The following is a 24134-nucleotide window of genomic DNA, read 5'->3' as shown; positions in this document are numbered from 1 at the left end:
TTTACAATGGCATTTTCTAACTAATCCCATTTGTATATATATATATACAAATATATATATTTGTTTCCAGTCCCTTTCCCTGCTGTGTTTTGCCTAAGATTGTAACTCGGCAGACAAGACCTTTGTAAGATAATTAGATTTAGAAGCTTCTGTAGATACATTCTCATGTTATCCTGCTTCCCCTTACAGCGATCGTTTGACTTTTTAAACAGACTGTAAGAAGTGGTGATGCCTGTGCGTTCATGCACATTTGTGATTTGTATGATCTATTTCTGCCCCACCTTTTAAGACAAGTTTGCTTGCTTACTTTTCCCAGTCACATGAGTGAAAAGGAATGTGCTGCTCTTGTGATTATTTTTCTTGACCAAGATCACTTCCAAATATGGTATCTGCTTAAACAACTTTGTGTTCTTAAAGGGTAGGTTTTTGTAGAAAAAATTCTAACTGCTGGTTCACCCTTGTTTAGGACAGGAAGAATGCCTTTCTGTTCAGCACAGTTAACTGAAAAACTATATTTTAATGATAGTTGGAAAAATATTATGGGACATTTGATATAATATACATTTCAGATTGCTTTTAGATAAATGGTAATTATGGAGATAGTAACTCTGCATCCATATTTTTGTCACTTAGTTTGATAGATTGAAATGAAATGCAAAAATATCTGGATATTCCCTAAAATACAGCTATAGTGTAGTCATGTATGAACCTTTATATGTTGGATTTCACATTTAATGAATAAATATTCTGTACATTTGGGCATCTGCACTGTTTTACTAGTTAGAAACAACCAAAAATAAAATTTCATGTGGAAAGCCTAACTTGTCTATGAAACTTAGTAGCTAATTATCTCAAGGTAATCTTGAGTAAGAAAAAGAAGCAGAGAGTAAAAGTTTCCTAAAGAAAATGCATTTTGATAATATCACAAAATCCTGGAGAAACTGGTGGATAAAAGAATCGACACTCATTTCATGGTACATAACCAATATTACTGTAGATAAACAACTGTTCAACTACTAAATTGAGATGTGGTAAATTGAAGGTCAATTCAACATCTGGTTGTAAGGAGGAGCCCCACCCCAAACCCCAGCCACAGAGAAATTCACAGGATGACAAAAAGATCACTTTTTTTTTACATTAAAGAAGCTGATTTGATTTTCGGTAACTGGTATTGATTTTTTTATTGAAGCTTGAAGCAGTGAAAAGTACATTTTGCTTAAGAAAAGGAAGAAATCTGTATGTGATTATAATATGCAAGATGGTCCAAGAAAGGAAAAAAAACAGTTTAAAAAAGCATTCAGTTTACATATTTATATTTACTGTAGGGGAGGGAAAGCACCTTTCTAAGAGCACAGTTGTCTTATCTCCACATTCAACTTCATTCAACTTTATTCAACTTTATCTCCACATTCAACTTCAGCTCAATCCCTCCAAGACAGAGTGGCTGTGGATGCCGGCATCCCGGTACAGTCAGCTGAGTCCACGGCTGACGGGGGCGAGTCACTGGCCCCGATGGAGAGGGTGCGCAACTTGGGCATCCTCCTGGATGAACGGCTGTCTTTTGAAGATCATTTGACGGCCGTCTCCAGGAGAGCTTTTTACCAGGTTCGCCTGGTGCGCCAGTTGCGCCCCTTTCTAGACCGGGATGCCCTATGCACGGTCACTCACGCCCTCGTGACGTCTCGCCTGGATTATTGCAATGCTCTCTACATGGGGCTCCCCTTGAAGGGCATCCGGAGACTGCAGTTAGTTCAGAATGCGGCTGCGCGGGTTATAGAGGGAGCCCCTCGTGGCTCCCGTATGGCACCTATCCTGCGCAGACTGCACTGGCTACCTGTGGCCTTCCGGGTGCGCTTCAAGGTTTTGGTAACCACCTTTAAAGCGCTCCATGGCATAGGGCCGGGTTACTTACGGGACCGTCTACTGCTACCGAATACCTCTCACCGGCCCGTGCGCTCTCACAGAGAGGGACTCCTCAGGGTGCCGTCAGCTAGGCAGTGTCGTCTGGCGACGCCCAGGGGAAGAGCCTTCTCTGTGGGGGCTCCCACCCTCTGGAACGAACTCCCCCCAGGACTCCGTCAACTTCCAGACCTCCGAACCTTCCGTCGCGAGCTTAAAACACACCTATTTATCTGCGCAGGACTGGATTAGTTTTTAAATTTTATAGGGGTTTTAATTGGTTTTAATATTTATACTATTTTTAATAATTTGGCTTTTTGAATAAGTTTCTTAATGGTTTTCTTAATTTGTATATATATGTTTTTTATTTGCCTGTGAACCGCCCTGAGTCCTTCGGGAGATAGGGCGGTATACAAATACGAATAATAAATAAATAAATAAATAAACTGAAGTATGATTTGAATACTTGCTGTTTTGCTGCAGCCTTCAATGGACGCCACAGATAAGAGATTAAAATCAGTGAGGCAGAAAGAAATCTCATACATAATTAACAAAATCATTATAGAGTACAAAAGTAGGTTTCGCTGAAACCATTTTATATTGCTTCTATTATTTAGTGGACCAATATAGGTAAGGCAACCAGGGCATTGCTATTCCAAATCTTCCTTAATTTTTCAATCAAGTATTTGGTTTAGATTACTGCATTACAAAGAGCAATTACACACACACACACAATTATTAAGGTCAAAAACACTGCTGGAACAATTCCTCTGTTCATTAAAACTGGTACATTTATGAGCTATAAGGAGTCTTGGAAAAGAATCCAGTTTGAAGAGAAGCCAAATGGTTTTAATAGGTTCCAGGAAAGACCTTTCTAAATGAAGGTTGGAAACTGCAGTACTGATTGTTGGAACTTGGTAAAATAGTAGTAGATATAGCAAAAGTGTTATCTACTGAGGTTATATTTTCAGAGTCATAATTTTTGATCAGAGCAGTAGACATAAGCTTGTTGATAATTCATCTGTTCTTTCTTTAAATTTCTTAAGTAACAAAAAGGAAGATGGAAATGGTTCTGGTTTCCTTTTTGTGTTCGTCCTCCAGTTTTCCCAAGAATGGATTTTCTGGACTGGTAGTATCTTTGCTTCAGTACAGAAATCTCATATAAAATGAGAAGAAAAACCTCATCTCTCCAACTCTTCTTGGATAGTTCCTACTTTTTCTATCTCCATTCATAGCTGAAATCTTGCAGACTCAAGAGGAGAGCCAAATCTGATTACTTGCCCTCACTTGCTGGCCTTTTTGCTCATCTCAGAAACCAACTTCTTTGAGGATTCTGAAGCCAGGCATGTCGTCCCCCCCAATTAGACTTGAGCCTGGTCTGTGTGACCTTTGTGGAGGTGGTAGCCTACCAGTGTCTTCCACTGAACTGGCTTGCAACATAGCCCTAAAGAAGCTGGTTAGTTTTATTTGTTGAGCCAAACGCCACCATTATGCTGCCTTTTGACACTTTGAAAGCACAGCCTTTCTCAGCCCTTGAAGCAGTTTTATTGAGTTCAGCTTCAATCAATGAACTGGATCCAGAATCAGATCAAGTAACTTACGAACTATGCTGATTCAAGATGAAGTGTTGCAAAATTTGGAATTTCTACATCCTTTCTCTTCTGTATAAAAGTATTTCTGCATTGGCTTAATAATACCATGTAGTTATGAGTTGGTAATCACTTCCCTCTACAATTGTCCATAGTTATATGGAAATGAATTCTACTGATGTAAATGGAGTTTAGTGTGCAAACAGGTCTTTATTCAATTCAGTGTTGACTCCTGGCAACTGTCTGGACTAGACCTGCAGTTTTAATGGCAACATTTTCAGAAACAGTTTGTCTTTGCCTTCTTCTTAGAGTGAAGAGAGAGAGAATGACTGGCCCAAGGTCATACATACTCAACTGGGTTGAGGTGTAGGGCAGGACTAGAATTCACAGTCTCCTTGTTTCTAGCCTGATGCCATAACTATTACGCCAAACTAAGTTGACTTTGTAAAAAAAATATACAAATAGAATGAGACTATTGCCTTATACATTGTAAGCCGCCCTGAGTCTTCGGAGAAGGGCGGGGTATAAATGTAAACAACAACAACAAAAAAAAACTAGCTCTGGCAAACAGGTATATTGTACAGGATTCTATATTTGTATAAAATCAGGAGGAGTCTGGTAGCCCTTTCTCAATATAACATATTTTATTACAAGTCATAAGCTTTCATGAGCTAATTTCATCATATGCAGGTGGCAAAACTGATCAATTTACCCACCCCATATATCTGGTGAAGTGAGCCACAGCTCATGAAAGCTTACACCCTTTATTAAAATGTTAGTCTGAAAAAGAATACCAGATTCGTCCTGATTTTTGGCTATCATAAATTAACATAGCTTTCTATTTATGTAAATCTCACCAAATTCTTTTGAACCATCACTTATATACATGCACATTTCCATCTAGGTCATTAAATTAGGAACAGAGATTTGTAAAGGTAAATATTTGTTTAAAGAAACATAAATATTAAAGACTTCTTTAAAGAAACATAAATATTGAACTGCAGCTGCCACCAGGAATGTGCATAAAGAAATTAACATTTATATAATCCTTAAAGAAGATTTTGATACTAGGTTGAAGAGTTTAGCATTACTGATTTTTTGCTTCAGCCAATTATCCTAAAAAGCTGAGCAAGACTGGGAGTCCATTTTGTAACAAGCTTCTCTTTAAAAAAATAGTAAAGGAACTGCATTCTGGCTCCATTCAGCTACAAGCATTACCATGAAAAGTGCAGTAGATTAATATTTAATTGTTTGTTTGCTGCTGCAGAGACTCCACTGTCTCATGCTGTATGTATCCAGCTACTTAAATCTAATGTGTGCCAGCAGGGGAACAGATGACGTCTTCTCTATTCAAAAGCACAACAAGATAGTTAAAAAAAAAATAACCCCAACAACCTACGACTTGCTTTAAAATAATCTTAATGCTTATTTATATTGTATTGTAGAAGGGGAGAAAAGCTGTTTCTTTTGAACAGATTTCTTTAAAACAAATGTTGTTCCAAGCTTGGTTTTCCATTGAGTTTAACTCTTAACTTGTAAGCGTTGTACCTCAATGAAGGTTTCTTTTCTTTTATGTACACTGAGAGTATATGCATCAAGAAAAATTCCTTGTGTGTCCAATCACACTTGGCCAATAAAAAATTCTATTCTATTCTATTCATATGGCTACATCCATAAGATGAGTTTTAAATTTGTCTGTAGCTGGTGCTGTTAAAAATCAACATATTGGTATATGTCTAGAATCTGGAAGCTGAGCGTAACAAAAATGTACACTGGGCAAACTAAAAATTCTAGAGGCATTTTTAAAATTAATTAATTGCAACACCAGGTTTGTGAGTCAGAACTAATATCATTAGAACTGACTGAAAAAAAGGATTACCACAAAGGATTCTTATTTTTACTTCAACAGGAAAACCTAAATTAAATAGTCTCCCACAGTACAGGGGATATGCATATGCTGACCAAGCTAAGAGGCATAAGATGCACATGCCTGGATGTACTATTATTAGTTTCCTATAGAGAACTTGGCAGATTGACATCAAGAAGGGCTGTCCATCTAAAATCCACTCAAGTGCTGGAGGAGAATTAGTTCATTAGCCTGAAGTTCATCAGGCTGCAAGAAAATCTTTTTCACATATTGTTACAAGTCTCTAAAGCAGTGCTTCTCAACCTCAGCAGCTTTAAGATGCGAGGCTTTCAACTCTCTGAATTCCTCAGAGATGCCATACTGGCTGGAGAATTCTGGGAGTTGAAGTCCACACATCTTAAAAGCTGCTGAGTTTCAAAAACACTGCTCTACTGAGTGAAAAATGAAAAGTATCTTAGTGTGATACCGAGCAATATTTTTCAAACCAGACACCCGAGACTTGGTTTTATTACTGGATTGTTTTTCCCCCCAAGATTTACCCAGAATGAATGATACAATCTAGCAAATCCATCAAACGAGGATGGTGAAATCCCATCTTTCCTGGCTAAGGCTTGCCTCCCTCTGCCCTTGTCCAAACACCCCAGATCAGCCTCAGAAACAGCACTTACTTTCTTAGAACAAGCCTCAAGGCACTAACTCTGAACCCCGTGTTGCCAGAAGTCCCTCTGGGATGAATCCAGGTGAACCGTTCAACTCCTGACCCCAGGCTTCTCAGACTGGGTATGATTCCATGGCCCAGCCTGTGCATCTTCCAGGGAATCCTGGCCTGGCTGGATAGCATTGAACCTACAAAGTATCCAGCAGTATGGCCTAAGAAAAACAACTTGAGGCTGCATGTTTGAGACTCCTACCATAAAATCAGCATGGAGCAGGGGTATCAAACTCATGACATTGTCTCACATGATATAACACAACTTTCCCCCCCCCTTGGCTAATATGCGGGTGGGCAGGGAATTTGACTCTCCTGGTCTAGAGGATACTTGAGAAAACTGACATGGTTCAAAGCTGGTGGGTACAAGTTCTGATTCTGATATTAATTATAATATGCAATATTATGGATTAGTTATAATATGTAACACCAATAATCAGAAATAGTATGTGCACAAATAAATATTGATAACTTTTTTGAAGGGTGGAATCAGACTATTTTTCCCCTTTTGAAAATTATAAACTGCTCATCTAAAGGAGGCAACACTGCCCTGAGTGATATATAGAATTTGAGAGACCTGTTCTCAAATCCCCTCCAGAAAAGAAAAAATTCTACAATCTAAGGAAGCATTAACTTTTTTGGTATATTTGTTGAACTTTTGGACTAAGTCATATTCAGCTTATCAATTGTACAGAAATGCCCTTACCAGCCGATGAGAATTGTATGCTTGTTCATTGATTCTATATTGAAAGGATGTGGGATATGATAACCTACAAAAATCTTATTATTTATGAAGGGCTTTCAGAAACATGTCGGATTAACTTCAGTTGGTTGATACATCTACACATTGATATTGCTGCCAAACTCACAGTAGCTGACTCTGAAGGAGGCAGCGTTATCATGTATAAGGACGTCAGTAAAAGAAGGAAATCCTGAGAAGGCAAGATACTCCAGTGGGGTGACAGCTCATGAGGTTCAAGCACTCTTTGTTAGAAACAGTTTTTCTAGCTTTTAACTGAAGCCTAATTCTGACAGGACTGGCTGTAATTGTTACTGCCTCTCAAATGGATTGAAAGACAAATGTTGTTGGGTATTTATGGTAAAATCTCCATATAAATCTCTCTCCTGTTTTTTCCAATTCTACCCAAGCCTTTAAATTGTTGTCACCTGAGAGGAGAATGATCTCACTTCCTTTAGTCTTTCTGCTATGGAGTGTTTCTCCAAAAGAGATCCACTTAAAGCCTACTCTGCTGGCACCAGGTCTTTTTTTTTTTTTTCGACCAGTGTGCCTTTTCATATATTTCTGCTCTGTCTTGCTATTAAGCGGTTTAATTTCTGTGTTCTTAATTATCTTTTCATCTGATACCTTGGCTTTTGCAGCCTTTGTTATGGCTTACTCAGATTTGATTTAGTGTTTTTATTATCCATCACCCAGGGAGATTTTAGCCATAGGGCAGCTCATAAATCCTAAGACATAAACGAAAAATGCATCAGGATGTGGTGATATTTAAGCACTGATTTATGCATATATGCGGTTTCCTTTAGCAAACACACACAAGAAAATAATTATATTGAAGCACATAGGCGTACAAGACAATTCGCTTTATGGTTTCGGGTAATAATTAGGGCTGCAGCCCTGCACCCCCAACCCTTATCAGTTCTAGCCCTTATAAATTCTGCGGCGTTGAGTGACCCCCGCGCTTCTGGAGTCCGCCTCTGAAGGTCACAGCCTGTGGCCCTTCACCCTCAAAGCCACCTGACACACACACCCCGGGCCCCGTCTCCCCGCGTTTCGCTCGCCCGTAACCCCACAGAGGTGCCTGCCAGCTGAGGCCTCCGGGCAAGCCCGAGCCCGCCCCAAAAGCGGAGGGCACAGCTCGGCGGCTCCCCGGCTCCGTCATTTCGCCTCCCAGACACATGTGACGTCGCGTCGCCCCTGGAACGCGCCAGGCCAGGTTCTCCGGGCGGCTGTTCCCTCTAGCGACCGCCCCAGCCAGCGGCCTCTTTCGGAGGCGTCCGCCTGCCGCTCCCTTCCTCCGCTCAGAGCAGCCGCCGCCGCTCCTCCCCCGGCTCAGCCTCAGCCTCCCCCCCCACCGCACTCGGCCGCCCGCTCGCTCCCGCGGCGCAGAGACCCAGACCCGGAGCGCGCACGTTGCCGCCGCGGCTCCCTGCAGCTGCTTGGCCCGCTCGGCTCGGCCAGGCCCGCTTCCCCGCCCGTGGATCTTTCCGGCTCGCCTTCCCTCTCGGTCTGCCCGCCTGCGAGGAAGGCAGGAAAAGCGGCGGCGGGGAGGGGCCGCAGCGCCCCGCAAGGACCGGCTCCGACCCTGCTTGAGCTCGCGCTTCCCGGACCAAGCGATCTCCCTCCCCCCCTCCCCAGCGTCACCCCTCTCCGGATCCCACAGGTAGGAGTCGCCCGCGGGCCTGGCGTCGCCTCTCCGCCCGCTCTTTTTGCATAGGCGAGCAAGATGGAGCCTCGCCCAGTTGGCTCCGTGCGAGAGAAAGAAGGGAAAGGGCCGATCGGCGCTGCCTGCTTGCTTGCCTCCCTTCCGCGGGCGCAGCTCCTGAGATCGGGACGAGCCCACCCCTCCATTTGTCGCTGGACCCGAGGAAGGGGAGGACGAAGCCAGACGCTTTCCTCCTCTCGGGCAGGAGCGGGAGCCCCTCTTCCCATCTTCCCCTCCACCTCCAGGGAGGAACCGCGATATCCGCCGTCTGGAATAGCTTCCGAGCCTCTTGTTTGCGCCCCGTTTGCATTGGAGAGGGAAGCGGGTTTTGCGACCCCCCCAACCCTTTTTTCCCACCCCCGGGGTCTCCGGGCCCCGGAGCGACTTGCTGCCCTTTCCTTGGGGGCGTTACGTTTTTTCGACCGAGCTTCGGGAGACAAAGTACCGTTTGAGTACTTCGGAACACTTCGAATAACTTGCCATTATTTTTGAACCCGGCGTTTTTCGAGGAATTGGTTCGGGATCGCTTACCCCGTTTGATAAGTGGGAGCCTGGAAACAGAGGGAGATCCATCCAGCCCTTGTTTTAACTATTCAATTAGAAGTAGCAAAAAAGAAAAAGGGAAGGGTGAGAGAACAGGTCAAAAAGGTAACTTGTTTATTGGGTAAATTGCTTTGAATAAAGCAGATGGCGAGTCCTAATGGTTTTGATCTGGTGGAATAGTAGCAAAAACTCATTAAGTCCTGTGGCCCCATTTCCTGATTTATTCTTCCCTCGAGCTTATAATAAAAATGCTCTCCGTAGCACATGCTCGCACTCACATATCCCAATGCAATATTCCCTGTAAATATCTCAGGAAGGCCACTGACACTCCGGTGCTTTGGGGGGCAGTGGTGAGTGAAAGAGAAGGGGTAAAACTGCTGTAGTTCTTTGTGTTACTTATTGCTTTTTGCATTCAGCAGCCATGGGAGCTGCACATCTTGCAGCTCTCATACACAGCATCTTTCTGGAATTTATTTCATTTTCTTAAATGCCCTATTTAATTTGCTTATTACAAACGGCTGCATATTTTTTCTCTCCTTATTTATATTTTATATATTTCTCTAAGTGCACAAATAAGGTTATGAATATTAACTTGCTAATTAAGGGTTTTAATAAACACAGCACATGTTTATTAAAACCTATTATTTACATAGCTCTAGCTTTGACTCGTATCTAGGTTGCTGCTTTTACTGTACTTGGAATCCTTTTTATTATACATGTGGTCTGAGTCTTTGTTTTTAAATATTTAGTCTATAGCCCTGGGCATATTACAGAAATAGGTCCCATATGTACAGAATTATATTGTTGTTTTTCCATTAAATTTGTATCTGTTGTTTTTTTTTTAATTGAGGGGGCTGTGTATTAATTTGTACTATGAAAAGAATGAACTCCTGCTTATTTCTATTCAAGATATGGCTGCAAATCCTCCCCCTACCAAACACTCAAAATTTCAAGGTAGCTTTTTGCTTCCTTTACAATTCTGTTTTTTTCTTTTTCTTTCACTTTTTTCAGATTCACTGTAGAATTAAAGAGACAATAGCATCTGCAGAATATGTCTTCCACTGTGCATCTATTTTATCTCTTAACACACTTGTTCTTGTGGTGATTGTGGTGTATAATGCTAAAAATCAAAAACATATACAGATAGATCAACCTTTTTAGGAAAAAAAATAATAGACTAGGCCACAAGATAGCTGTTGAGAAAAAGTGTTCTCCATCCTTGGATTTTTTTTTAATGCAAATATACCAGCCCCTGTTTTACTACATCTAAGTCCTAGAATATTGTCTGAGGTTTTAATTGATGGCTAAATGGAAGACATTTAAGAATCTTATATTCTTCCCCTTGAAGTTTATAATGGAAGAAAGAGAAGGTATAAATTTATATACAGTATATCACAGAAGTGAGTACATCCCCTCACATTTTGTAAATATTTAATATATCTTTTCATGTGACAACACTGAAGAAATGACACTTGGCTGCAATGTAAAGTAGTGAGTCTGCAGCTTGTATAACAGTGTAAATGTGCTGTCCCCTCAAAATAACGCAACACACAGCCATTCATGTTTAAACTGGTGGCAACAAAACTGAATACATATACAAATGGGACCCAAAGTGTCAATATTTTGTGTGGCCACCATTATTTTCCAGCACTGCCTCTTGGGCATAAAATTCACCAGAGCTTCACACGTTGCCACTGGAATCTTCTTCCACTCCTCAATGACAGCATTACAGAGCTGATGGATGTTAGAGACCTTGTGCACCTCCACCTTCCATTTCAGGATGCTCCACAGATGCTCAATAGGGTTTCAGTCTGGGGACGTGCTTGGCCAGTCCATCACCTTTATCCTCAGCTTCTTTAGCAAGGCAGTGATCATTTTGGAGGTGTGTTTGTGGTCGTTATCATGTTGGAATACTGCCCTGCGGCCCAGTCTCCGAAGGGAGGGGGATCATGCTCTGCTTCAGTATGTCACAGTACATGTTGGCATTCATGGTTCCCTCAGTGAACTGTAACTCCCCAGTGCTGGCAGCATCCATGCAGCCCCAGCCCATGACATTCCCACCACCATGCTTGACTGTAGGCAAGACTCACTTGTCTTTGTACTCCTCACCTGGTTGCCGCCACACACGCTTGACACCATCTGAACCAAATAAGTTTATCTTGGTTTCATCAGACCACAGGACACGGTTCCAGGAATCCATGTCCTAAGTCTTCTTTCTGCAGCAAACTGTTTGCGAGCTTTCTTGTGCATCATCTTTAGAAGAAGCTTCCTTCTGGGACGACAGTCCTGCACACCAATTTGATACAGCGTGCGGTGTATGGTCTGAGCACTGACAGGCTGATCCCCCACCCCTTCAACCTCTGCAGCAGTGCTGGCAGCACTCATATGTCTATTTCACAAAGCCAACCTCTGGATATGACGCTGAGCATGGGCACTCAACTTCTTTGGTCGACCATGGGGAGGCCTGTTCTGAGTGGAACCTGTCCTGTTAAACCGCTGTATGGTCTTGGCCACCATGCTGCCACTCAGTTGCAGTGTCTTGGCAATCTTCTTATAGCCTAGGCCATCTTTATGAAGAGCAACAATTCGTTTTTTCAGATCCTCAGAGAGTTCATTGCCATGAGGTACCATGTTGAACTTCCAGTGACCAGTATGAGAGAGTGAGAGCGATAACACCAAATTTAACATACCTGCTCCCCCTTCACATCTGAGACCTTGTACCACTAATGAGTCACATGACACCAGGGAGGGAAAATGACTACTTGGGCCCCATTTGGACATTATCACTTAGGGATGTTGCCACCAATTTAGATATTAATGGCTGCGTGTAACGTTATTTTGAGGGGACAGCACATTTACACTGTTATACAAGTTGTAGACTCACTACTTTACATTGTGGCCAAGTGTCATTTCTTCAGTGTTGTCACATGAAAAGATATACTTAAATATTTACAAAATGTGAGGGGGTATACTTCTGTGATATACTGTATTGTCCTTTGAGTCAAGCTTAGCTTTTAATGATTTAATGGAAACATACGTACAAAAATGTACAAAATTATTAGTTTTATTTGTAATCCCTTTTCAAAGCAGTATAATTAATGTTTTTTCCTCTTATTTTAGTTTTGTCATCATATCTTGTAAGGTATGTATGATGGAGAGATAGTAATTGTTCCAGAGAAATTCAATGAGTCTTCTAATCTAATTCAGAATTCTACTGTATTGCCATAGTGTTTTATTCTTGTTATGAATCTACAAATATAGAAGGGTCAGCATAGGAATATTCTAAGGGAAGATGGGAATATTATATCCTCTCTTCTTTAGGAAATAGTTTTTAGAAATAACATTGCTAAACTATAAAAAAAGCAGATTATAACACACATTTACAAATTTCTGGAGCAAAAAAAAAAGTATATTCTTGTGGATTTTGGATCCAAGTTATGATTTAATGAAATTCTGCTTCTGCAGGACAGGAAATAGGTAGATTCTTTTCCGCGAACAAGTAGTCTTCAATTTATGACTGTAATTGAGCCTACAATTACTGTGATAATTTGTACTGGTCATTAAGCAGGTCATCATGGAACTGTGTCCAATTTTACAACCTTTTTTGTGATGGTTATTAATGGACGTCATGGTCATTATGTGAACTCATTGTTCACTATTGGGATTTTTTTGTCCTAAACTGGAAGTAAATGTTGGTTTCTGGCAAAAATGTTGTAAATCGTGGTCATGTGACCATGGGGATACTGCAAACAACCATAAATGAGGGCCAACTATTAGCTCCTAACTGCCCAAAATGCAGTCATGTGCCTTGGGGGGTTGTCAGAATTCAAATCTGGGTCATGCATACTTTTTTGGGAGGCCTTTGTAACTTTGAACAGTTGCTAAGTGACCAGTTATTAAGTCAAGAACTACCTCTGCTGCATTTTGTGAAGAGCTGTTCTGGAAAACAGTCTCTTTGGAACAATCTGATAGATAATATAATGTATCGCTGGAGCAGAAAGGATTACAGTAGTCAAGATTGCCTTCATCTCTTCTTTCAACAGGAAAATTTATTGGATCCAGTACTTTCTAATAAAAGAAAAAAAATCCATCTTCATTTAGTGCAGAGGAGGGGTGTTTTTTTTAGATGATGCAGCTGTATTGTATTTACTAGAAAGGAAAATAAATTCTTTTTTTCTCCCAAATATTTAACTTTAAAATAGGATGTTGATTGTAATATTTCTGAGAATCTCATAATAGAGACTGATGATTTGTGTTTGTGTATGTGTGTGTGAATGTTCCCCTTTTATATGGATGTCTTAATTTAGAAAGTTGCTTTTCTTTTGAGTAAATACATTGCACTATATCAGGCATAATTTTAGAAGAGCTTTTATTTCTTATCTAAATAAAATAGGGAATGCTTATCAAAATGCTTACCAGCTGTACTTTGTATAAGTCAGAAATGTCTAGTCTTGCTCAACAGGGACTGTATTGCTGTCTGTGTTCTTTAAACTTGAGGGAGGGAAAATTGAGAATTGGCAATAGGTAGGGCCAAATTTTCATGGATAGATTTGGAATCTTCCATTTGGGGAATAGGCCGCTAGGGTTATTTTCTGCATATTGCCTTTGCCAAATCTGTTTCAGGGATAACAGTCAGGGGTGGTATTCACTTACCTTTGCTACTGGTTTGCAAATGTGAGTGCGCGCACCTCCGCAGGACCTTCCACGCATGTGCAGAGCGTCAAAAATGGGATGTGATTACATCCAGGTGGATGAGCGGAGCCTCCCGCTGCCACCATTACAGGTTCATCCGAACCAGATAGAATCGGCTGAATACAACCGCTGATTTACAGTACAGTAGTCCTCGACTTACAACAGTTTAGGGACAGTTTGAAGTTACAACAGCACTGAAAAAGTGACTTATGACCATTTTTCACTTATGACCATTGCAGCATGGTCATGGGATTTACATTCAGATGCTTGACAACTGGTGTGTATTTATGAGGATTGCAGAGTCATGTGACCATCTTTTGCCAACTTTCCTACAAGTAAAGTCAATGAGGAAGCCAGATTCACTTAACAACTGTGTTACTAATTTAACAACTGCAGTGAAGCACTTAATAAATGTGGCAAGAAAAGTCATAAAATGGGACAAAGCTCACTTAACAAATTTCTCACTTAGCAACATAAATTGTGGGCTCAATTGTGACCATAAGTCAAAGACTACTGGTATTGTTTTTCTGTGTGTTTTCTGATTTAATATGGCAGGAAATCATACTATCAATTTTTGTTTATTGGATTGAAGAACTGTAGTGGAGGCAGCTGCAAAAAAATAAAATTGGGTTGAGGTTGTCGGCCTCTGATATAAATACTTGCATTATAGCAGCCTGCTTAATATTGCATGAACTCTGATAATCACTAAGGCTGCTACTGTATACCATTAAATATGAGTAAGCTCCATCCAAATCAGCGGGAATTATGTCTGACTGTCCTGACTAGATCTTAGTTTGCAACTCTGGATTATCTTTTTCCTCAAATTTCCTTGGTAGCATTGTAGACAGATGATACTAATCTCTAGATGGGAGTCAAACCTGATTCACTAGACTAAACCAATTAATGAAAACAATAACTTTTCTAGGTGAGACTTTGTGGGCACAGGGAATGCTTCTTTGCAGCCATGACTAGACTATTTTATATTTAAATGCAGTTTACATTTATCAGAGATGATTAGGTTGGAGGGAATTAAGACCAGTTGTGCTAATGTCTGCTTTTCTATTGGTCTCCCTTAACTTTCCAGTAGAGTACAATATAGCAAAGTGTTTTTCAACCTTGGCCGCTTGGAGCTGTGTGAATTTCAACTCCCAGAATGCTGCCTGGAGAATTGAAGTCCGCACATCTTAAATTCACCAAAGTTGAAAAGCACTTTGCTATACTGGGTGAGAAAGATAGAAATGAAAAGATTTTTGCGTTCAGAAAATAAAAGTGTTTTCTGTCTCAAAAAGTAAATAATTACTGATTATCTCAATAATTCAGTAATTGAATTATTTTCAGAACAATATAAAAGCTAAGACTTAAATTCAGCTATTGCCCTTTTTGATTTGGTTGAGATTTCTGATAATGGAAAAGGAAAAGGAAATAAGTGACAAAAAAAAATAACCTTCATCCTTATAATAGAAGTTTCTACTAGTTCAAAACCTGCCAGTGGAAGGTCATCACTGCATGCAAATCTGGGGTTAGATTGCATTAAGCCATAATCTTTAAACCAAACAGTAATGGGGTTTTCCCAAAGGTGCTTTTTCAGGAAGCCACTGGACTTTCTTGTTTCTTCTTTGAAGACGTTTCGCTTCTCATCAAGAAGCTTCTTCGGCTCTGACTGGATGATGAGTAATGGAAGGATTTATATTCCTTGCAGACAGCTGATCATTTGCATCCTTTTAGGCTCTAAAATTTAGAGGGTCCTTGAAGCACTTGGAGGTTTATTTGTGTCCTCAGGGTCATCTGAATAGTGCTCCTGGTTCCTGTAGTCTGCAATTTTTCTCTGGAAATCCATTCCTACTCCCATACTATTTATTTTATTTATTTTATTAGATTTTTATACCGCCTTTCTCCCGAAGGACTCAGGACGGTGTACAGCCAAATAGTAAAAAACCCACAATATACACATTAAAACAAAACTTAAGACCAAGCATATTACAGGAGTGGCCAAAATTTAAAACAATTTAAGACCCTAAAATTCATAAATAGCCCCAATTAAAAATTTAATAAAACTTTTAAGCCAGTCCCGCTTGAATAAATAGGTGCATTTTCAGCTCACGGCGAAAAGTCCAAAGATCAGGCACTTGACAGGGGGAAGTTCGTTCCAAAGCGTAGGCGCTCCAACAGAGAAGGCCCTACCCCTGGGGGCCGCCAGCCGACATTGTTTGGCGGATGGCACCCTGAGAAGGCCCTCTCTGTGCGAGCGTACGGGTCGGTGGGAGGCATGAGGTAACAGCAGGCGGTCCCGTAAGTTCAAAGGATGTTCATCCCAAATTGTATAGCTAAAAGTCTGTAGAAATTCTCAGTCATCCAGGTCATGTTGTCCCAGGTGCTTTTTCAGGAGGCAATTGGATGAGAAGCAAAACGTCTTCAAAGAAAAAAAAAACAAGACGGTCCAGTTGCCTCCTGAAAAAGCACCTTTGGGACAACCGTGACCTGGATGACTGAGAATCTCTACAGACTAGTAGTGGGTAGTTGCTTGGTTTTGGTTCAGCATTTTGTATAAATAGAATCATACAGCTTGAAGGGACCCTGGAGATCCTTGCTCAAGGCAAGAGTTCTCATTCCATCTTGGATAAAAGGTTGTCCAATTCTTTTTCTTGAAACCCTCCAGCGATGGAGAATTCACAACTCCAGGAGGCAAGCTGTTCCATTGCTTAATCATTCTTACTGTTCTTACTGTCAGTAAATTCCTTTATTTCCAAGTATAATTACAGGTAATCCTCGAATTATGAACATAAACGAGCCCAAATTTTTTTTTCAAAGAAAACAGTTGTTAAGTGAACTTTGCCTCATTTTACACCCTTTTTGTCATAGCTATTATTAAGCTAATCACTGCATTTGTTAATTGTTAGTTAATCATGCGGTTGTTAAGCAAATCTGACTTCCTCCATTTACTTTGCTTGTCAGAAGTCGCCTGGGAAAATTACAAATTGTGATCACATGAGTTCATGTAGTACAAACATGAGAAATGAACACAAATACAAATTGCAAGTATATATACTGGCAATGATTTGAAATGGTTTTTGTTTTAATTAATGTGTTGGGCTGCTTTGTGTCCTATATGAAGTTCCTTAACATTGGAAAGCATTTATAAGGCAATTAACACAATTTAATGCAAAACTTAATTTTTTTTAAAAAAATGTTATCTTAGTTTTAAACTTTTATTTCATTTTTTTTAGCAGAAAATGATGCATCCTGTTGCCAGTAGCAACTCCCCTTTCTGCGGGACTGGAAAAACATCTTGCCTTAATGATGACAATGGGACACCCACCGATCAGTTTGATTTATATTCCGCACAGCAAACCAAGTATAGCCACACAGTCGGGCACAAGCCAATACCATGCCAGAGACAAGATGCATTAAATGAACCACATTTGCAGACCACAAGTAGCAGAAATTTAGAGGCGAAAGATGAACTAAAAAAAAAGAAAAATCTCAACAGATCTGGAAAACGTGGAAGGCCTTCGGGGACAACAAAATCAGCGGGGTACAGAACGAGCACAGGTAGACCACTCGGGACCACCAAAGCAGCTGGATTTAAGACAAGTCCAGGTAGACCCTTGGGCACAACTAAAGCTGCAGGTTACAAAGTCAGCCCAGGGAGACCTCCTGGCAGCATTAAAGCTCTATCACGGCTTCCAAATCTAAGTTATACTTGTAGCACTGCAGCTTTTCCTTACTCTGTGGTGCATAACAGAGGAGTACATGCTACTGGTGAAACAAGTAGCAAAATCAAACAACCCACTGAATAATATGTATAGGTTGATAAATATTTCTTCAGTAATCATTTTTAAATTATCTGAGTTGTGGCATGTTTTTTCACTTCTTTTGTAACTTTTTTCACAACTTCCTTTCTTATTTTTTTTAAAGGTAGCATATCATAACCATATAATGTTTCTTTGTTTACAAGTGGAATCTTCAGTGATGCACTTGTGTATTTTCAAAAAGTAATTGCAAATATTCTGAGTGACAAAAATTATTGCCTAGTCATTTTAGTTGAGGAGCTGTTAATTCAAATAGCAGATTTCCAGCTCCCTGATTTTTGAAGATCACAACAGAGACTTGATTAAAACACATCAGAATAGACTAATAGAAACCAATCATTCAGGATTGTCTTATAAGTAACAGTAGTTCTATAAATTTTGCAATGTATATGATTCTTTTTTTCTTTTCTTCTTTAAATAGGAATGAGTAGAAATGAATTTTTTCCACAATTGCTGGAATTTAACACGGACCTCAGAACTTGTAGATATGTCAAAACTTCGAAGCTATATTTTTAGGAAGTTATCATTCCAGGCAGCCATTCATTGAAGTGCTATCAGTTACAAGTAATTCAAATACTTTGTTAAAGAAATAGTTTGTATGCAGCACCTGATCTATAATCTAAGTGCTACTTTTCCATTACAGTATGGAATCTCTCTCTTGGAAGTGCTAACTATTGCACACTGAGTTACGGTTTATAAAGCCTAAGACTATACACACCAAATTATAAATAATGAAATATCAGAATTTTTTATGAATCTTAAAAGTGCTATCAAATATGCATTTAATGGGCATAATGAAGGTTATCTCTGAGATTTTATTCCCTTATTAGTCCAATTAATTTGAGTGATATATAGCATAAGCGAAGTTTTAGAATTGCCCTGTATTTTTCAAAATCTGTCCGGAAACATACAAGTTCAAAATGACTTTAATATCTGCATAGCTGGCAGCCTTTTTTTAAAAAGAAATTTTTTTTTTAGTATAATTGAAAATTATACTTTTCAGATATGTGATCTTCCCATTTTTAAAATAATTTTATCAGTATAAAACTTCTGGAGCTAACTGAGCATATATTTACCAAAGGAAGACATTTCATGGTTCATAATTGGAAATGGTACAGATGATGCACAAGCAAGTTGTGATTTGATGTGTTTATAGACACCCAGATATATAACAGACTTTAGGAATATATCTATGCATGGAGGTGCAGAATGATAAATAAAATTTCTGATTTTTGTGCACCTAAAATAAATGTTCTGCTTTGAGCTGGGTATGTGTTATTATTTTTAAGATTGTATATGAGTGTGTACGTATGTATGTATGAGAGAAAAAGGGGGAAAGACAGAAAAAGATAGACTGTATCTACAGTATTACACAAATTGCATTATAATTGACCAGAAAACACTCAATATTAAATAGATTTCATAATTGTTATTCCAAAACTAAGTTTACATTTAGTTAATTCTTAAATATTTTATCTTCAGATTCACTTGAGAGAGGTTGTAAATATTTGCAACTTTCATTTGGAATAGACCTCTTTCGCATTACATACAAGTGAAAATTAACAGTATTGAATTTTTTCTTTGTAAGATCAAGGTTGTAGTCTGCTGACGTTTTGATGACAGCTCAGATTCCAGTAATGACAACTTAAGAAATGGGTGTCATTTCATGCCTTTTTGATCAGGAAAAAAGCAGCAAGCCTTCAGGTGTTCCAGTGATGCCTAACTCATAATTAGCTGGACTTTATCCTATATTTTATAACAGAGTATTGAATTGCTTTGAGGGTACTTTGTACGCACTGGCAACCATGAACCTCAACAGTACTGGAAGGCTTTTTAGTCATGTAAACTAAGGCAGCTAAACTGCTACTAAATTGTTTTGTCTTATTTTTGCTCAAGCTATGTTTCCTTGAGAAACTTTGGAATTATCAGTTTTTTACTTTTTTCACAGAGGTGCAACTTTCGATACACAGTGCTTATGTGAGCTAATTCTCCCTCAGGACATATATTGTACTGTCTGTTTTGTTATAATTCCTTCCCTCCCTTTTCCAAAAGCTGCTTGGAGAGAAGCTGAATGTAAAATCTAAAAAAACGGCGTACTCTTAAGGCAAGATACAAATTTATCTCATGCCAGAAGTGTATTTTTAATCAACTATATTTCTTACCTCCTGTTTTTCTCATGCTACCGTGTTTTTTTAAAAACTTCACACAAATGAGTTTGTTTGATGATGCCATACAGTGTATTGGGAGGTAAGGCAGATGCATTATTGTTCTAATGTGATGAATTATGTATTCTGAGAAAATATATGCTGAGAAAATAAGCAATTTATGTTCATCTATAAAATGGAAAACACATCCATTAAAAAGACTAATACAGTTAAAATAGGCAGAAAGGGTAGTTATATACTCATTGGATTTATTAACCAGGCCAGGCGAGCACTGTTGGACCTTTCTTCATTCCAATTGATTTTATCTTCTACTGCAGTTCATAAGGGCCTTGCTACAGAGAAAACAGAAGTCAGCGATTTGAGATGTTTGAATGATAAATTCAAATATTTTTGCTACTGCTGTATATAATCTTCTGAATACATTGTGCTTTTTTGGTACACTATCTCTTGTCATGATAAACACTGCAACAGCATGTTAATTCCTATGCTTTGTTATTACTGGGAAGGAAGAGTGTCCTTTCTTTCGATAGTATTGATACATGATTTGTAAAGCAAATGATAATTTTATATTCTATAAATTGTACTCTACATAAGCTAGGATTGTTAATGTGTATTCACACTGCTCAAAACATCTACATGTTGTGCTTTATCTTTCTTTTGGTTAAATATAGATATTTGTTGTATCTTTTGATAAATAAATAATTAAGCATTAATAGGGACCTATACTACTTAAAAGACAGAAGAAAATGCTGTTTACTTTCTAACTAACTTTACATAAACTATAGAACCAAATAACTTTACTACTATTTTTTAAGTCTTGCACTGGATATGTTCAAAATTATTGTATAACTAGTACTTTCTAAATACAGCTTTGTCTACTACATTAAGAATCACTTTTGTTTCATAACTTTTTAAAGTTACTTATTACTGATCAGGATCTTTGTTCTGCAATGGGCCATTTTTTAAAGAAATTACACATTTTCTTTTGGTTTCACAAGAAATCCAGAAAAGTAATGTATATGGGATGGGAAATTCCATGACCAATGAAGCAGGAGGGATTACAGTCAGGGCATTAAAAGAATTTTAAAGGCAAAAACTTTCAGAATGAGAACTCTTCAATTATTCCCTAAGTTGTCATTCTACTTTACATCACTGAACATACAGTGCAGCATCATGTAGTTCACTAACTACAGTTGCTTGCAATCAAAGCTTCTAGACTTGCTTATACTCAAATGCTTTTTATTATACATATATTAAATATAGTTCATTATTATAATGAAAATATTAGAACAAGCCCTTCCTTTTGGTCTCCTCTCCCAAATAGATAAATTTAAGTTCTGCAATGTGTAATCAATTTCATCTTGAAAATTATGATAGCATAACAATTTTTAAAAATATATATATATTTAAATACTGTAGGCTATTTTAAGATTTTCACTTTCACAACTTGCTTTTCCATGGACAGGTTATTTTATTAGAAAAAAATCATTAATATCATCATCCTGTCTTCTGGTGTAAAAAGTCTGATTAGATAACTGTGTTTGTTCTTACATCCATGAACCTCAGCTACTCATGTGCAATTGTCTGTATGGGAATGGAGTAGTATTCATGAACTGTACTTATGTCATCATTTGGATGTATATTTATTAATAAAGTAATTACTTTAAACACAAAATAATGTTTCATTTCTTGCCATATATTGCATCTGTCTTTCATAAATTTCATAAACATCTTAAAATTTTTAAAATAATGCAATACTAGCCTACTTAACAGAATGAAGAACTGTTAATCTCTTGATGTTTTCTTCGTTTTATCCATAAAAATATTGAACTAAATTCTTTTAAGTTTTTCTTCTGCTCTTCATGTATTCTCACAAAGTAATTGAAGGACAATGTCCACCAATGTTATTGGCTATTGATTTTGGTGACCATCTGATTAATAATATTTGTATGCACACATGTGGGGCTAGGTGTGTGTGACAGCAGAAGTGTGAATGAGTGGCGAGGGGCTAAGTACCATGGTAAATTTGTGATAAAAATATAATAGTTGATTATTTAAAAGTAATGGATCAATATTTTATTTAAGATTAATCTTTCATTTTAAATCCTTTAAAAAAAATATTTTGAATAGGCTGTCAATTGTCAGTTCCATGGCCAATATGAACCTTTTGCTTAAAAAAAACCTGTGCACTGTTCCTTTACGGAAACCCTTTCAGAAATATTGCAATGTCACAATAGAGAGTTTTTAGTGGTATTTCTTTTTAGATTCTTCATTAGAATAAGATGGATAATTTTTAATTTAATTTTTTGGGTCTTTATGTCTTATAGCAGTAGATGGGCCCTGTAACTTAGAGACGCATTACATCCTTTGAAGAAAAGAGGCCTAGTTCAGAGGTGGGCTTCACATAATTTAACAACTGGTTCGCTCCAGCACCGAAAGTGTGAGCGTGTGCGCCTTCCACGTGGCTAATCAAGATCAACAAAATTTGGCATTCTATCGGGGCTACTGCTGCATACAAGGTGATCTTGTGCAGAATTTCACTCAATCCCCTCCCAAAGGTGCTTTTTTTCCCCCCAAGAGGCAACTGGACCTTCTAGTTGCCTCTTGAAAAAAAGCAGCTTTGGGACAACCATGACCTGCATGATTGAGAATCTTTGTAGGCACTTAATTCCCTCCCCCGTAAAAAAACAAAGTTTCAAATGTTCAGAATATTGTATCTTCTCTTTCTCTTCCATGCTAAGTAGCTTTTGAACTTTTAACTTGCAGTTGGGACCTCTCCCCGCACCCCACCCCACCCCGGCAGCAACCTTGTATGATGTACAATTTGCAGACCAAGCCATGCATTCCATAATCTTAAGATTACCCATTTTCTTTCCTTCCCACTTTTTTATGATTGGTGTAGAGCAGCGGCCCCCAACTTTTTGGGCACCAGGGACTGATTCTGTAGAGAGAGGTTTTTCCACAGACCGGAGGAGGTGTGGTTTTGTATGCTGCCTGCATCCCACAGATGGGACTTTACTTGTTTGCATGGCCCGGTTTCTGATATGCCGCAGCCTGATGCCAGTCCTTGGCCTGGGGTTTTGGGGACGCCTGATGTAGAGACTTCTGGCATAACCCTTCCCTAAAATGTTTATGGTAAAGGTAAAGGTTCCCTTTGCACATACGTGCTAATCATTCCCAACTCTAGGGGGCGGTGTTCATCTCCATTTCTAAGCCAAAGAGCCAGCGCTGTTGGCTTCCGTGGTCATGTGGCTGGGATGACTAAACGCCGAAGGCACACGGAACGCTGTTAGCTTCCCACCAAGGTGGCCCCTATTTTTCTACTTGCATTTTTACATGCTATCGTACTGCTAGGTTGGCAGAAGCTGAGGCAAGTAACGGGAGCTGACTCCGTTACGTAGCACTAGGGATTTGAACCACCGAACTGCCAACCTTTCTGGTCGACAAGCTTAGCGTCTTAACCACTGAGCCACTGCGTTCCCTAAAATGTTTATAGATAGGAATAATATAGAAATTTCAAGTTAAGCCAAGTGACTCAATCCTAATTTCCAAGTTAAGTTAGCAATAAACATTATACAGGCTCAAATACTAAGATTTACAACTTACTGTTATATTAGCAGGAGTATATGTTTGTGGAGGGTAAGATTCCTGAGATAGATGCTTTTGACAACCCTGAAGAAATAATACTTTTAGGTAGATTTTAAATATTTTTAATGAAGCAATGCTACTTACAAATGTATTATTTCAATATCTATATAGTTAGAACTGCAGTTATAGAAGTGATTGGAAAATTTAAACTCTAAAGCCGATACCAAAATAACACTAAACCAATAAACAATTTTGTTCTCAGTATGCACAAATATTTATGCTGTCACAACTCGGTATAAGGGTTATGATCCTTTCCCAACCCATAACAGAAATACCTAATCCAAAATAGGTAATGCCCAACAGTGTTAACTAAAGTATGTTTTTCTTTGCATATGTTGAGACATTGGCTTTGAAAGAAACACTGCAAGCTTAGCTCTGGTATATACAAAGGAAGAGTTGTCCACTGGAAACACCATAGCAGACTATTCAGCTGGTGGTGAAAACTTCTTTGCCACATTCTGAATGAATGGCAATGTGTTCCTTTGGTTTCTAGACAGGGACTTCTGCTCAATGAAGAACTACTGTATAACTTATTTATGGGACAGACTCTTGATCTGCCACCTATTTTTATACTATTCATGACAACCATTATTCTGATGACCAAAGAGCTGGTAGGGAGGCCCGTGAGGCTTTGGTAGGTAATTACTTGGGTGCTTTATTAGTAATTACTATTGCTATTAATAGCAATAGTTGCTTATTTAATGAGTCAAGTATTACTTTTAACTTCTTTATGTTTGTCTAATGTTTGTTTGTTCAGTCATTTATTCAT

At 38.8% G+C, this 24134-nt stretch overlaps 1 protein-coding gene across 2 annotated transcripts; it reads left to right on the top strand.

Moving 5' to 3' along the window:
- The first annotated feature begins 7841 nt into the window (after window positions 1-7841).
- C2H5orf24 (chromosome 2 C5orf24 homolog) lies at window positions 7842-19533 on the top strand. Of its 2 annotated transcripts, none has more exons than XM_058166037.1 (2): window positions 7842-8466; window positions 16968-19533. In XM_058166037.1, the coding sequence occupies exon 2, from the start codon at window positions 16974-16976 to the stop codon at window positions 17538-17540; it is 567 nt and encodes a 188-aa protein (XP_058022020.1). In that variant the 5' UTR covers window positions 7842-8466; window positions 16968-16973; the 3' UTR covers window positions 17541-19533. The 2 variants fall into 2 exon arrangements, with proteins under 2 accessions (XP_058022020.1, XP_058022021.1); XM_058166038.1 differs by having other exon boundaries at window positions 7843-8466; window positions 16971-19533.
- Window positions 19534-24134: the final 4601 nt, after the last annotated feature.

This window comes from Ahaetulla prasina, chromosome 2 (genome assembly GCF_028640845.1).
Source record: "Ahaetulla prasina isolate Xishuangbanna chromosome 2, ASM2864084v1, whole genome shotgun sequence".
Classification (NCBI taxonomy): Eukaryota; Metazoa; Chordata; class Lepidosauria; order Squamata; family Colubridae; genus Ahaetulla; species Ahaetulla prasina.
Note: the sequence above shows the minus strand (reverse complement) of the source record. Positions and strands in the feature narration are given on the sequence as shown.